Source organism: Mustela erminea, chromosome 2, assembly GCF_009829155.1.
Source record: "Mustela erminea isolate mMusErm1 chromosome 2, mMusErm1.Pri, whole genome shotgun sequence".
Classification (NCBI taxonomy): domain Eukaryota; kingdom Metazoa; phylum Chordata; class Mammalia; order Carnivora; family Mustelidae; genus Mustela; species Mustela erminea.
In genome coordinates this window covers 159,026,096-159,042,053 of record NC_045615.1, presented here as the reverse complement: position 1 = coordinate 159,042,053, position 15,958 = coordinate 159,026,096, and the positions used below count along the sequence as shown (strand labels likewise).

At 42.9% G+C, this 15,958-nt stretch overlaps 1 protein-coding gene across 2 annotated transcripts in view; it reads left to right on the top strand.

Annotated features, from left to right (window-relative positions):
• NUP54 (nucleoporin 54) overlaps positions 1 to 6,166 on the top strand; it is a 35,550-nt gene extending 29,384 nt beyond the window's left edge. The window contains exons 11-13 of one of the 2 annotated variants that reach the window (XM_032334616.1): positions 2,464 to 2,583; positions 3,246 to 3,356; positions 5,334 to 6,166. In XM_032334616.1, coding sequence (XP_032190507.1) covers positions 2,464 to 2,583; positions 3,246 to 3,356; positions 5,334 to 5,462 — 360 coding nt within the window. In that variant the 3' untranslated portion in view covers positions 5,463 to 6,166. The remainder of the gene's footprint in view (positions 1 to 2,463; positions 2,584 to 3,245; positions 3,357 to 5,333) is intronic. The other variant, XM_032334617.1, reaches the window with a different exon arrangement.
• Positions 6,167 to 15,958: the final 9,792 nt, after the last annotated feature.

Genomic DNA, 15,958 nt, shown 5'->3' with positions numbered 1-15,958 from the left:
AGGTTCATCTGTGTTGTAGTATGTCATACATTTTATTGCTGAATAATATTCCATTTTATAAATATACCATATTTTTAATCTGTTCATCAATTGATGAACATTTTGGTTGTTTCCCCTGTTTGGTTATTATGAATGTTGCTGTTAAAATTTGTGTACAAATGTTTGTGTGAATGTATGCTTTCATCTTTTGTGGGCCCATAAGCCTACCATTGGAATTACTTGATCACGTGGTAACTCTTTAACATTTTGAAGAACTGCTAAAAACTGTTTTCCAGAGCAGCCAGGCTATTTTACATCTGGTTTTGGTACCCCAAAATAAAAATCTAGTAACAGATATGTCTAATAAATAGAGATACAAATTTTGCTGAGTGAAAGCAGCCAGATTTAAAGGCTACATATGACATGATTCTGTTTTTATGGTGTTAGGCAAAAAGAAAACTAGAGACGGATAACAGATCCATGGTTGCTAGGGCGGGTAGTCAGGGAGAGGAGTACTACAAGCAGGTGAGGGAAAGGTTCTGTGTCTTGACTGGGGCCATGGTAACACGACTTTATCAAGATTCCTAGTAACTGTACACCTCAAGTGGGTCGATTTTGTTCTATGTGGATTAGACCTCAGTAAATCTAACCTAAAACAACAGAAGTGCAGTAGTTTTAAATGAAATAGAAGCAAAATGATTCCAACTACTAATCAAATCCTGTAAGAATATACTGTGACTGAGTGAGGTTTATTTCAGGAATGTGGGGTTGGTTTTATAATAGGAAATCAGCATATAATTATCTATCAGCATATAATTTATCATGATCAGCACATTAAAGAAGAAAATATGAAAAAGATTGTTAGCACCAATTCAAAGAAAGCACTAAAATCACATTTCAGAAACTATTATTATTGTGTTATCTTGGAGGTTTTCATAAATATAGAAAGGTAAGTAACTAACATAAACATTGGAAAAGATTTTTCTTTTTGCTAATGACATGATTGTGTATCAGGAAAACTCAGGGAAGAAGACAGTATGGTAAGATGGCTAGATACTAGGTAAAGGTACAAAAACCAAAATTCCTTTTTACTGCTAGTGGAAATAGGAAAATATTCCATTTCCTATGATGAAAAAATTATACTTAGGAATAAATTTATGAGGAAAGTAAAAAATGTGAAATAAAGTCTTTACAAATAGACATATAAACCTCTTAGGTGCGACTTACTGTTCATTTTATAAGATTAAAAAATACAACTTTTAAAGCCCTAATTAAACCAGTTCATAAAGAATAGGTTTTGGCAATAGCTTTTGGCTAAACAAAATAGTGAAGGGGACTTGTCAGATTTTAGAACCCGTTTTAAAAATTTTGTAACAAATCAGTGTGGGATTGGCATAGGATTGGACAAAAAAGATCAATGGAACAGAACAGAGATCCAGAAATAGATGCCAGTATAACGTAAAATTTAGTATGACAGGTGGTGATATTTCAGTTCTGTAGGTTTATGTAATAAATAATGCTAGAGTAACTGGCCCTCTAGGGAAGAAACAGACTGCGTGTTTTACCACAGACAAAAACGAGTGGATGAGAGAGATTTAACTCTAAGAAGTTCATGACGCTACATGTACAGCCCTAGGGACTGGAGAGATTTTTGGCCAGAAAGCCAGGAACTATAAAACAAAATTAGCTACATAATTAGAAAATTTTCTGTAGCAAAAGGTGCCAGAGCCATTTGTCAATGGTCGTGTGACAGATACCAGAAAAGACGGAATTTGCAGTTGGCACTAATTATTCATACTATACAAAGAGATACTTCAGTTTTGGCCAAAAAACCCAACTGAAATATGGGCAAAGAATGTGTAAAGGCAGTTCACAGAAGAGCAAATGCAAAGTAGTTCTTCACTATTAAAAGATGTTTCTTTAATTTTCAGGAAAGGGCAGATTATAGAAAAAATGTGGGCTCCATTTATACTTGTTTGGGGAAAATTTAAAGAACTTACTGCTGATTGGAATGTGGGGAAAGGGGTACTTTCATGTGGCCTATGAATCTAAATTGTTTGTGAAACAATTTAGCTTCTGTTAGACTAAAAACATGCTTTTAAACCCAGCAGTTTCATTCTTTGGGGTGTGGGGGGGGTCTATATAAGCAAATCTATAGATATAAAAATATTTATAATATCAAAACTAGAGACAACATATATACGTCTCAATAAGAGAAATAACTAAATTAATTATTGGTCATTGATGCATGAAAAATTATGCAGGCATTAACAACAAATTAGAGGCATGTATCAGTATACTAAAGCAGACCACCAAGTAAAGATGCGCAAACCTGATTCAAATCTTGAACTGTGAAGATTCCTGCTATATTGTGAGTGTATTGTTGAGCTGGTTTCTTTCAGCAACTGACTGCAATAAAATTACTTGCATGACTAAAGAGAACCATGATTCTGTTGGTATTGCTGGTGGCTTTTCTTCACACAGGTCCTGATCAAACAGGAAATCCAGAGGAAGAGTGGGTACGCCATCCAGGCAGACGAGGAGCAGTTGCGAGTTCAGCTGGACACAATTCAGTGTGAACTGAACGCACCCACCCAGTTTAAGGTAGGCATTTGTGAGCCCATAAAGCTAGAATTTAGTCTTCAAAAAGAGGAATTTTGGGGCGCCTGGGTGGCTCAGTGGGTTAAAGCCTCTGCCTTCGGCTCAGGTCATGATCCCAGGGTTCTAGGATCAAGCCCAGCGTCAGGTTCTCTGCTGAACAGGGAGCCTGCTTCCTCCTCTCTCTCTCTCTGCCTGCCTCTCTGCCTACTTGTGATCTTTCAAATGAATAAATAAAAAATCTTTTAAAAAAAAAGGAATTTTATATAGTGGTAATTATTAAAATATTTTGTCATCTTTAGTCAAACTTCCTTACTAAAGTAGATTCTTAATGTTGGCTTTGGCCTATGTTAGTGTTAACGTAATCGTGTTAGTAACAGAGGGAGAATGAGACAGCTTACTAGAGTGGTACCATCCTTTTCCGAAAAGAAGATTCTCTTGGGCTGCCTGGGTGACTCAGTCAAATGCCCAGCTCTGGATTTTCAGCTCATGATCTCAGGGTCACGCAGCTGAGCCCCGCGGCAGGCGCCCTGCTCGGTGGGGAATCTCCCTGACACTCTCCCTCTCCTTCTGCAACACCGCCCACAACACACACTCTCAAAGAGGTATTAAAACCAACAACAAAACCTGTGGTTAGCAGTTGTAATTGGATTTGGTCTTCTGTTTAGGGCCGACTAAATGAACTGATGTCCCAAATCAGGATGCAGAATCATTTTGGCGCAGTCAAATCTGAGGAGAGGTACTACATAGATGCAGATCTGCTACGAGAAATCAAGCAGGTAAGTGCACCCGCGCCTTTTAGAAAGGGGAAGTCACTTCACATCCGTTAGGCTTGCTGCTGCCCAAAAGAGAAACGGAAGCGTTGACAAAGATGGGACGAAAATACAGCCCTCGCGCATCGCTGGTGGTGATGTAAAATGGTGTGGCTGCTGTGTAAAAGATTTTCAAAAAATTAAGCCTCTGCGGACCATATGATCCCGCAGTTCTGCTTCTGGATGTCTCCCTGGAGGAACCGAGAGCCGGGACCGCGACACTGCGCTCCTGTGTTCCTGGCGGTCCTCACAATGTGGAGGGACCGGGTGTCCACAGACTGATGAATAAGCCAGATACAGTGTATGTACCTTGTGGGAGATCACTCAGCCTTAAGAGCAAAGGAAATTCTGACACCCCCGGCAACATGGGTGAATCCTGAAAATGTTAGGGCAAGTGAAATAAGCCAGTTTAAAAGGACACATTGCAGGGTACCTAGTGCAGCTCACGGTAGAGTGGCGGTCGCCAGGGGCCGGAGGCGAGGGAGTGAGGAACGCGTATGTATGAGGTACAGGTTTGTTTGGGAAGATGAAAGTTCTGAAGGTAGAGTTTTATATAATGTGCATAAACTTAATGCTGCTGAACTGTATACTTTGAAGAATGGTTAAAATGGATATTTCCATGTTTTTTATATTTTATAATAAAAGATGAATTCAGTTAGTAGAGGCAGAAAGTTCCCTAGACCCTCGTATTTCAGTGGTAGGTGGTGGCGGCGGCGGCGGCAGCACTTGAGAAGACATTAGCTTCTGCATCCGCTCAGTCCTTCCTCTGTACCTGCTTCACCTACACTTCATTTAAGGTCGGTGATTTGTATGTACATTGAAGTCTGGGAAGTAAGTGTTGTGTCCTGGATTCCCAGCTTGTGCGCCACAGAAATTGTGACTAGGTCCAGTTACGGATCCTCTCAGCCCTCAGGGGATCTAGGTGGAGGCTGGGGTGGCCTCAACCGCTCCATTTTTAGGCTCATCTGGTTTGAAAATTTTTGGGAAGTACTGCTCTAGCTTTATTTTCTCCAGTATAAATACAGTCCGTGGTTATTTTTCATTAAATCAAATTATATCTAAAGATAGAAAAATGGTAAATTTTATAGAACATACTGAGTGGGACTGTTGGCAGGGCCCTGAGGATTTTCGATGGTTAAAATTGTCATCCACAAGTCCCGTTTTATTATGTGCTTTGGAATGGATATTGTCATTTTATATAGCTAAAGGCCAGTTTGGGCCCTGGATTCTTGGGAACTTAGGTACAGACACACTTGATTATATCCCATCGTAAGTATCTACAGGAAAATTAGCGGAGAATGACTTCAGGCTGTTGAGGCTTTAGAACTGTACTGAAGAGTTTAGGCAGTATCTGGAGTAAAGGAAGCACCTAGCCGAAACCGCAAAAAGCAGTGTTTGTTTTGGGATTAAGTCACATCTCATCACCTAGCTGAGGAAGTTAACCAGGTTTCTTAACCTGCATCTCAGCTGTTTTATCTGCAGCACCAAAGGGGGCCTAAAGGAATGTTAAGTAACTTATTTAGTAACCACGAGGCTCTAAGAACTGCCTTAACACCTGGATACCTGAAGTTGTCAGCAGCTGTGGATACCACTGCCTTCACGTACTGGATACTCGAAACCGGAAAACTCCGTTTACAGAGCGAGGAGTGTGCCAGTCATCCGTGTTTGGGTACCTTCTTGCATTCAGATTTAATATAAAATCTGCGTATTCTGTAAAATTTCTGTTGCGGATAGTCATGTGATCTTGTTTTTCACAGCGCGTTCGTCTAGGTCATAGAAGTGTGGTCGCAGAAGACGGAGGGCGGCTGTTGGGGCGCGTGTGCGCTGGGAGCGGCCGTTTTAGGGCTGTATTGCCAGTAAAAGAATGGAAAAAAGTCCTTATTCCTGTGGGCAACTTGCAGCTTAATAGATTACTACATTAATCTATTTCTAAATTCCTTCTAGCATTTAAAACAACAACAGGAAGGCCTCAGCCACCTGATCAGCATCATAAAAGATGACTTAGAAGACATCAAGTTGGTAGAACACGGATTGAACGAAACCATCCACATCAGAGGTGGGGGCTTTAGCTGACACTGCACCGAGCTCCGCTAGCGGCTTGTGAAACTCTCCTCGGCTACATCAGACCTTCCTTAGGAATGAGACTGACCACACGGAGGGGAAGAAAGGAAAACCGTCCTCTCCTGGCTTTTGAGGAGGTTACTGACGATTTAGATCTGAAATGACACCGCTTCACAGCTCTTCAGAGAGAGCCTCTGGCAGATTTACGCCTGAAAGCTGTGCTCCACTATAAAAGAGAAGTACGTGATCACTAAAGAGAAGTACTGTTGTGCATTTTGACAACAGCATTGTCCTTAAAACTGATCAGTGTTTAATGATTATTTTCCATTGAGCCTTTACTCTGCTTTCCATAGCAAGTAGATACAAAACACCTGCTTTGCACATAACATAAACTACACAACCACTTGGCTGTTGGAGCTTTGTACTTCAGAATGTAAATGTACATCAGTTTTTATATATTTGTGAATTCATCCGTGGGAGGAGTAAAGGAAATCGAAGAGTATTTAATGATTAATGTGGTTTTTTTTTTTCATTCTATAAAGAGTTGAAAATATATTTTTATATTATTTTACTTGAAATTTACAGAACACATTTAAGTGATTAGGATATAGCAAAATTACATTTTATCATTTTTGCAACTTTTTTGGTTTTTTTAGGCCTTTTTATTTCTAAAGATGAAAACGGAAATAAATTCTTGATTGTACTTACTTTTATGTAATTCTGTCTGATGCTTTATTTGGCTATGGGAGAGTAACCATGTCTTCACAAGTATTAAATCATCACAATTCAAGAATTTCAGTCTTTCCTTGAGTCTGATTTTTCCCACCTAAGGAAAATATATCAATGCTGACATATTTTGACTAGGTTATGGCAGATAAAACATTTCAGGTGTCACCTATGGTAAAGAATTCCCTATCGTTAGTATTTGAAAACTCTGGAAAATCTGAATTCGACATCATGTGAAAGTGATTTTTTAACAGTCTGGTAATTTTGAACAGTTCTGACGACAGACTTCCCCCTGGCCTGTTGACCAGGTTATAACGCTCTAACTTTTGTTGTAATGCTCTAACTTCGCACTGGCTTTTAGCGAGAAGTGTTTTGAGAAGCAGGCTCGTGCCTCTTGGCGCTGTGCCGACAGGGACGGTGAGGGGCGGTAGATACCCAGAGCTCATCCTTTCCGAGCCCCCTGAACAGATTTGTCCAGTTGCAAACCAGGAGACTGGTAATTTTTAAAAATGATTCTGATTCTGAGCTGCTGAAAGTTTGCAGCCACTTTTGCCGAGCTGTTGGCGTGCAGAGCTGCGGACCCTCCTCCGTCATACCTTCCTGCTCAATTCGTTGCCATTCCAGCTCTTCCCTGTGTTTTCTACTTGGCCCAGAAAACAGCCAGTCTCACTCTTCTCTTCCGTGTAGCGGAGTAGAGGAGGAATTTCTGTCCTAGACACCCTCCTATTAGGGCGACTTGTTGATGTAACCAACGAGCAGTTTTACTCATTGAGCCGTAAAGGCGAGTGCACAGCCTGCTCATCACGCATGCCATGTTCACTTCTCTAGCCTTGCATTTTTTATGCTCTGATGTTCTTGGGCTGATATTTTCACAAGATAAATACTCCTAGGCAGGGCCCAAGATCTGCCTTTTAAAGACCGGCCTAGCCGGCCTCATAAGTTTCAAGCCCACAGAACGCGTGTGCGCAGGCGGCTCTGTCCTCGGTTCCTGTGGCCTTTCGGAGAACGGGACTTGGCAGAGGTGCGGTCAGAGCAAGTACAGGACAGATTCTTGTGTGCTGAGTAGGCAGAGCAAGGACCCATTTTGGCCTGAGGACTAAGTTGTGTTCTCCAGCACAATTTCTAGAAGTTCTAATGGACAGTCCACTCAAGATTCCAAACGCAAGGAGAGGTGAGCAGCACAGCAGCGCACCAAGACCGCAGGGAAGATGGCGGCGTGGGAGGGTGCTGGACTCTCTCCCGCCACAGACACTGAAGATGCAGCCAACTCGGAGAATGACCTCAGCACTAGCAGTCCAGCTCCTGCACAGCTGCAGACAGAAACACACTCAGAAGGGCAGCGGCCGCAAAGATGCAGCTGAGAATCAGCTAGCGCGGTGGTCACGCCTGAGCGAGAGGAATACACAGGCATGGAGAGCTTCCCGGAGGAGGGGGTCAGATCCCAAATAGGGCACTCCCGACCCTGGAGGTCACTGAGGAGATGAGCCACCATAACCTCTGGCTCGCAAATCAACAGGACTTCTCCCTGGGAGACTTGGAGGGCAACAGGAGACTGAGACTCCTCTTAAAGGGCCAGGACCCTACATAACTGGGTTCAAGAACCAGCGCAGAGGCAGCAGTTTGGTGTCTGGCTTAGACGGGAAGATTTGTTGACTAATTATACGGGACGTGTTGGAGGAGTATGACCTGTGGATGCCCCACGGAAAGACATGCTGGTGTACACAGCTGCTCTTGACCTCCCCCGGGCTTCACTGGCCAGAGCTGCCGGGAAACCACGGCGGGAAACCCTCCGTCTACCTTGCCACTACCCCTCCCGCAGCCCTGGTGCTCCCCTGTGGACCTGTCTCAGCAGGCTCCCTCGGCTCCCACCACGCTAGGCCCAGCAGGCAGCCCCTTCCTAGCACCCCGCCCCAGGGAGTGGGGGAGAGGGCCCACGCCCTGCCCCCCAGAACTAACCGCCCCCCGCCCCCCCCCAACCCCCGTCAGCACGCCCAGAGCAGCTGCAGCCTGGCAGCCGGCCACGCAGGGAACAAGCCCCGCACACCGGGGTGCCCACAGCAGTGGTGACCAGTCACTGCAGCCAGCCCTGCCCACCAGAGCGCATGCAGCCGCGGCGGCGAAGTCTCACACCGTGCCGGGGGCCGGCTGTATCCCCCAGTGCCTCCTTAGCAGTCATGGCCCAGTCACAACAGGAGGGTGCGGGCAGCCCACACGTGACCTCCTGGAGTGCTGGGTCTCGGTGACCAAAGGGACTTCGCTACTGGGCCCCATGGGATGACTTCTACATAAGGCCACTGCTTTCAAGACTAGGAGATGCAACCGACCCACCCAATACATAGAAACAGACAAAATGAGACAACAAAAGAAGACAAACCTCAGGAAAGGAGCTAAGCAAAACAGACAAGCAATTCACTTGATAAAAGTTCCAAGTAACGGTCATAAAGATGCTTAGACTTGCGACCAGAGTGGATACACTGAGAACTCTAACGGACAAGTAGCAAACAGAACAAAGAGCCAGTGAGAGCGGACAAATAACCAAAATGAAAACCACGCTGGAGAACCAAGAGCTTGTCAGGTGGCGCGGAAGAACAGCTCACCAAACCAGAAGACGGGGTAGTGGAAACCACTGAAGCTGTGCAAAAAAGAATTTTAAAAAGAAGACTAGCGAACTCTGCAATATCGACTGTACTAACATTTGTTTTAGAGGGATCCCAAGAGAAGAGAGAAAGAGGCAGAAAACTCTGGGGAAGGAAAACAGGCAGCCAGGTCCAGGACGCCACAAACAAATGAATCCAAGAAGGTCTACACCAAGACATATACTAATTAAAATATCAAATCAAAGATAAAATCTTAAAAGCAGCAAGAGAAAAGCAGCTAGTTCCATACAAAGGGAAACCCCATAAGACTATGAGCTGACGGTTCACCAGAAACTGCAGGCCAGATGCGACTGGCATGCTATATTAAAAGTGCTGAAAGGAAAAACCTAAAACCAAGAATATTCTACCCAACAAAGTTATTCAGAATTGAAGGAGAGATAGAGTTTCCCAGCGAAATTTTTAAAAGTTCCACTGCTAAGCCAGCCTTATAAGAAATGGTAAAGGTACTTCTTTAAGCAGAAAAGTCCGTAACTAGAATAAAACCATGAAGGGAAAATTTCAGAGGTGAAAGCAAAATACAGTGAAAGTACGAGATCACTTACAAGCTAGTATGTACATTCAGACACAAAAGTAGTAAAATCAATTATATCTACAATAACTAAAGGATACACAACCATGTAAAATATGACATCATATACATAAAACATGGACAAGGCACACAGAAAATGTGGTTTTAGAATGTGTTTGAACTTAAATGACAATCATCTTACATAGACTAACATCATCTACATATTATACACACACACACACACAGGATGTTATTATCTATGAACATCATGGTAACCACAAACCGAAAACCTGTAAGTGATACACAAAAAATAAAGAAGAATTCAAGCATAACTCTAAAGAATGTCATCAAATCACAAGGAAAGCAAGCAAGGAAAGAAGGATGTGTGGCTCAGTCACTCGAGCATGCGACTCCTAATTTCGGCTTCGGTCAGGATCTCAGGGCCGTGAGACTGAGCCCCGCATCAGGCTCCACACCTGGCGGACTACAGAAAACAAGGAAACAAAACCAGGAAACTACAGTAACCAGGAAACAAGAAAATGGCGTAAGGACATGCTTATCAACAATTACTTTAAATGTAAAGAGACTAAATGTTCCAATCGAAAGACAAAAGGTGACTGAAGGGATTAAAAAAAAAACAACAAGACCATCTGCATGTTGCCTACCGGATACTCCCTTCAAACCTAAAGATCAGACAGACTGAAAGTGAAAGGCAAAAGATACTCCATGCAAAAAGAGGCCAGGGGGGGAAAAAAAAAAGCCAAGGTAGCGATACAGAGGTCCGTGCCGCAGACTTCCGAACGAAAACTGGCGGGCCGGGAAGATGGAGTAAGAGGACCCTGAGCGCACCCAGTCCCAGGGCTACAACTAGACAACACCCCTGTCAGTGTAAATAGCCTGGAAAACCACCCGAACACTGGCAGGACACACTTCACAACTGAAGGCTAGAAGAGGCCCCAGGGAAGAAGGCAGAAGGGCGAAGGGGCGGCCGAGGGGCCAATCAGACCACGGCGCCCGCGGCGGGAGGGGCTGCTGTGCGGAGAAGGGTCGGAAACGGACTTTCCCAGGACGGAGGCAGGCCACAGATGGGGAAGACAAATCTCCAGGCGCTGAGTCCTTTGAGTTCTTAAAACCAGCAGGACTTAAAGCCCAGAATTTAAAAAATTAGCGGGTTCAGCTGAGCCTGGGCAGCATTTGAAGTGGCGTCTCCACCATAAAGAGAAAGTACAACAACCAACCCACGAGTACAGCTGAGAACGAGCAGTTTGAAACCCACCAGGGGCAGATGGGACGATAATGATCTCCTCGGCTCAGAGCGCAGCCCGCAGACGGGCATCCCAGGGAAACCCTCCCGGAACAAAGGAGCTGGTGGCACCATTTTTCTCCTCCAAGCCCCAGCATAAACCATGGCCACCTATGAAAAGTAATGTGGTGCTGAAACTCCTTCCCTAACTGGCTGGCACCAAGCCCTTGCTTCAGGGGATCTGCCCTTCCCAGTCATACTGGCCTGAGTCCTGGCTCCACGGGCCCCTCCCCAAGAAGGGGAACCCCTTCTATGCAAACCCTGCCAGCACCACCTCCCCCAACTCACCCATTTTACAGGACCTCAATTCCTCTGGCGGGGGGTAGGTCTCAGTTTGCAGGCAGACCACTGCACACCTGGCTGCCTCCAACAGGCAAAGAGCCTCTGCAGAAACTGGACCGAAGGCAAAAAGAGACAAAGACTCAACAGCAGAGCACGCGTGACACACACCGGAGACACACCCCTGAAGCACGAGGCACTGGCGACCAGGGGTCGCTGCGCTGCATGGCACTACTGGACCGCTCCTCCACAACGTTGTTATTGTTAAGAGCAAAAAAAGTAGCTGACTCTCCTAACCTAAAACAGGTACAGAAAGTCAGACAAAATGCGACAGAGAAACCTCTCCCCAATGAAAGAACAAGGACCAAACCCGAGCAAGAGACCAAGTGAAAAGGATATAAATTACATGCCCAGAAGAGAATTCAAGTAACGGTCACAAGATACTCACTGGTCTGGAGAACATCAGTGAGACCCTTAACACAGAGAGAAAAAAGACCCAATCAGAGGGGAACACAATCAATGACACTAGAAATCGCGTGACAGGATAGAGAGCAGGCTAGGTAGAGTGGAGGAACAAATTCATCACCTGGAGAGCGCAGGAATGAAGAGTAACAAAGCTGAGAAAAAGACAAAATTAGGCAAGCTGAGGATAGTCTTAGCAACCCAGTGACTCCATCAAGTGCAGTAAGATCCACACTACAGGGGTCTCACAAGGAGAGAGAGAGAAAGGGGAAGAAAATTTATTTGGAAGAAATAATAGCTCCAAACTTTCCTAATCTGGGGAAGGAAAGAGATACCCAGATCCAGGAGGCGCAGAGATACCCCCCACCCCAAATTTAATCAAAGGAGGTCCAAACCAAGACATAGGAATTAAAATGTCTAAAAGTAGCAATAAAGACAAAATTTTAAAAGCAAGAGAAAAGACAGTTATGTGCAAGGGGAAACCCCCTAAGACTATCAGCTGCTTTTCAGCAGAAACTTTGCAGGACAGAAGAGAGTGAAATGATACATTCAAAGTGCCGCCAAGGGAAAACTCTGCAACCCCAAATACTCTGTCCAGCAGGACTGTCATTCAAACTAGAAGGAGAGATAAACAGTTTCCCCAACAAAAACTAAGGAGTTCACAATCACTTAACCAGCCCTACAAGAAATACTAAAGGGGAATTTTGAGTAGAAAAACCATTATATCAGAGTATGAAAAATAAAAAACACAAAAGCAGTAAAAATAAATATTTCTGTAAAAATTAGTCAAGGGATTTGTCAGGTAAAAGGAGGTAAACAGGGGGAGGAGAGGAGGAGAGAATGGGTGTAAACTTTAGTGACCATCAACTTAACACAGACTGCTTTGTGCAAAAGACATAATTATATACAAACCTAATAGAAACCACACATTAAAAACCAGTATGCAAAGAATAAAGATATGCAAAGAATAAAGAGAAAGGAATCTAAGTATATCACTAAAGAAAACAAAAAACCATAAAAGCTAGAAAATAATTAGAGGAAATCTATAGAAACTACCACAAAGCAAGTAACAAAATGGCAATAAATACATATCTATCAGTAATTATTGTGAATGTAAATGGACTAAACATTTCCATCGAAAGACACAGGGTGTAGGGCACCTGGGTGGCTCAGTTAGGTGTCTGTTTCGGTTTTAACTTGGGTTATGATCTCAGGGTCGTAGGACTGAGTCCCTCATTGGGCTCCACACTCAGTGGGGAGTCTTCTGTCCCTCTCCTTCTGCCCCTCCCCCTGCATGCATGTGCTGTCTAAAGTGGGTAAATAAATCTTAAAAAAAAAAGAAAACACAAGGTGACAGAGTAGATAAAAAAAGAAGACCCATCTATAGGCTGCCTACAAGAGACTCATTTCAGACCAAAACACACCTGCAGACTGAAAGTGAGGAAATGGTGGGGCGTCTGGGTGGCGCAGTCAGTTAAGCCTCTGCCTTTTGGCTCGGGTCACGATCCCAGGATCCCGGGACTGAGCCCCAAGTCAGGCTCTCTGCTCAGCGGAGTGTGCGTCTTCCTCCACCCTACCTCCCACTCATGTTCTCTCTCTCTCTCAAATAAAAATAAATTTCAAAAAATAAAGTGAGGAGGCATCTGGGTGGCTCAGTTGGTTAAGCATCTGCCTTTGGCTTAGCACAGTTCATGATCTCAGGGTCCTGGGATCGAGCCCTCAATGGGCTCCCTGCTCAGTAGGGACTCTGCTTCTCCCTCTACCCCTCACCCCACTCATGCTTGCTCGCTCTGTCTCAAATAATTAAATAAAATCTTTTTTAAAAAAAGAAAGTGAAGGGATAGAGAAACATCATGCAAATGGATGCCACAAGAAAGCCAGAGTAACAATACTTATATCGGACAAAATAACTTTAAAACAAAGACTGTAGCAGAAGACAAGTATACTATATAATAATAGAAGGGACAACCCAGTAAAAGGATAGAACAATTAAATATTTATGCAACCAACATGGGAGCACCCCAATATATAAAACAGTAACATAAATACTCACTAGTAGTATAGTAATATCAGGAGACACCAACATACCCCACTTACAGGGGTGGACAGATCATCCAAGCAGAAAATCATCAAGGAAACAATCGCTTTGAATGACACACTGGACCAGATGGACTTAACATCCATATTCAGAACATTCCATCTTAAAACAGGAGAATACACATTCTTTGCAAGTACACATGGAATATTCTCCAGAAAAGATTACATTTTAGGCCACAAAGCAAGCTTCAACCATTAAAAAAAAAAAAAAAGCCACATCATACATCTTCTCTGACCATACCACTACGAAACTAGAAATTGACTGCAAGAAAAAAACCTGGGACTACAAATACATGGAGGTTAAAGAACATGCTATTAAACAATGAATGAGTCAACTAAGAATACAAAACAGAAGTTAAAAATTACATGAAAACAAACAGATATGAGAACACAACAGTCCAAAAATCTTTGGGATGGAACAAAAGTGGTTCTCAGAGGGAAGTTTATAGCAATAGAAACCTGCATCGAGGGCGCCTGGGTGGCTCAGTGGGTTAAGCCGCTGCCTTTGGCTCAGGTCATGATCTCAGGATCCTGGGATCGAGGCCCGCATCGGGCTCTCTGCTCAGCAGGGAGCCTGCTTCCCTCTCTCTCTCTCTCTGCCTGCCTCTCCATCTACTTGTGATTTCTCTCTGTCAAATAAATAAATAAAATCTTTAAAAAAAAAAAAAAAAGAAACCTGCATCGAGAAACCAGAAAAATCTGAAGTAAACAACCTCATCTTATACCTAAAGGAGCTAGAAAAACAACAATAAACAAAACCCCGACTCAGCAAAAGGAAGTACATAATAAAGGGCAGAAATAAATTACACAAAAACCAAACACAGAAAACAAAAACAAAAAAACACCAGATCAATGAAAACAGGAAGCTTATTCTTTGAAAGGATCAACAAAATGGATCAACCTCTAGTAAGACTCAAAAAAAAAAAAAAAAAAAAAGAGAGAGAGAGAGAGTGAGAACCCAAAGAAACGAATTCACTAATGAAAAAGGAGAAATAACAACCAGGACTGGAGAAATAACCACCAGGACTATAGAAATACAAACATTTATAAGAGATTATTATGAAAACCTACATCCCAAGAGATTGGATAACTCAGAAGAAACAGATAAATTCCTAGCAATATATAACCTATCAAAACTAAAGCAGAAAGAAATAGAGAATTTGAACAGACCAATTACCAGCAGTGACACTGAATCAGTCATCAAAAAACTCCCCCAGAATAAAAGTCCAGGACAGATGGCTTCACAGGTGAAGCCTAGCAAACATTTAAAGAGTTAGTACCCATTCTTCTCAAACTATTCCAAAAAACAGAAGAAGAAGGAAAACTTCCAAACACATTCTATGAGGCTGGTAGCACCCTGATACCAACACCAGATAGAGACACTACAAAAAAAAAAAGAACTATAGGGCAATACCTTTCATAAATACAGATGCAAAAATCCTCAACAAAACAACAGCAAACTGAATCCAACAATACATTAAAAAGTCATACAGCACAATCAGGTCAGATTTAGCTCTGAGATGTAAGGGTGGTTCAGTATTCACAAAACAATCAACAGGACACATCATATCAACAGGAGAAAGGATAAAAAATGTATGATCACTTCAATAGCTGCAGAAACAGCAAGTGACAAAGTACGACATCCATTCATGATAAAAACCCTCAACAGAGTAGGTCTAGAGGGAATGGTCTAGAAGGAACATGCCTCAACATAATGAAGGCCTGATGTGAAAAACCCAACATCGTATCCAACAGTGAAAAAAGGAGAGCTTTTCCCCTATGGTTAGGAACAAAACGAGGACATATACTCTCCCCAGTTTTATTCAACATAGTACTGGAAGTCCTAGTGGCAACAATCACACAACAAAAAAGAAATAAAAGGCATCGAAGCTGGCAAGGAAGAAGCCAAACTCTATTTGCAATGACATGATACCATAGAAAACCCTAAAGATTCCATCAAAAAACTATTAGAACTGATAAATGAATTAAGTAAAGTTGCAGGATACAAAATTAATGTACAGAAATCTGTTGTTGCCTTCTTATACACTAATAATGAAGCATCAGAAAATGAAATTACTGAGCCTGGGTGGGTCAGTCATTTAAGCATCTGTCTTCTGCTCAGGTCATGATCCCAGGGTCCTGGGATTAAGCCCCGAATTGGGCCCCACACTTGGTGGGGAGTCTGCTGTCCCTCCCCTTCTGCTCCTCCTCCTGCTTGTGCTGTCTCTCTCTGTGTCTCTCTCAAATAAATAAATCTTTTAAAAAGTAAAAGAAAACAATCCCATTTGCATTTGCACCAAAAACAAAATATCTGGGAAAAAGTCAAAGAGATAAGAAATCTGTACTCTAAAAACTATAAAACTCTGATGAAAGAAATTCAACATAATGCAAAGAAATGAAAAACATTCCATGCTCATGGGTTGGAAAAAAAAAACAAATATTTTAAAATGCCTATAACTACCCAAAGCAATCTACA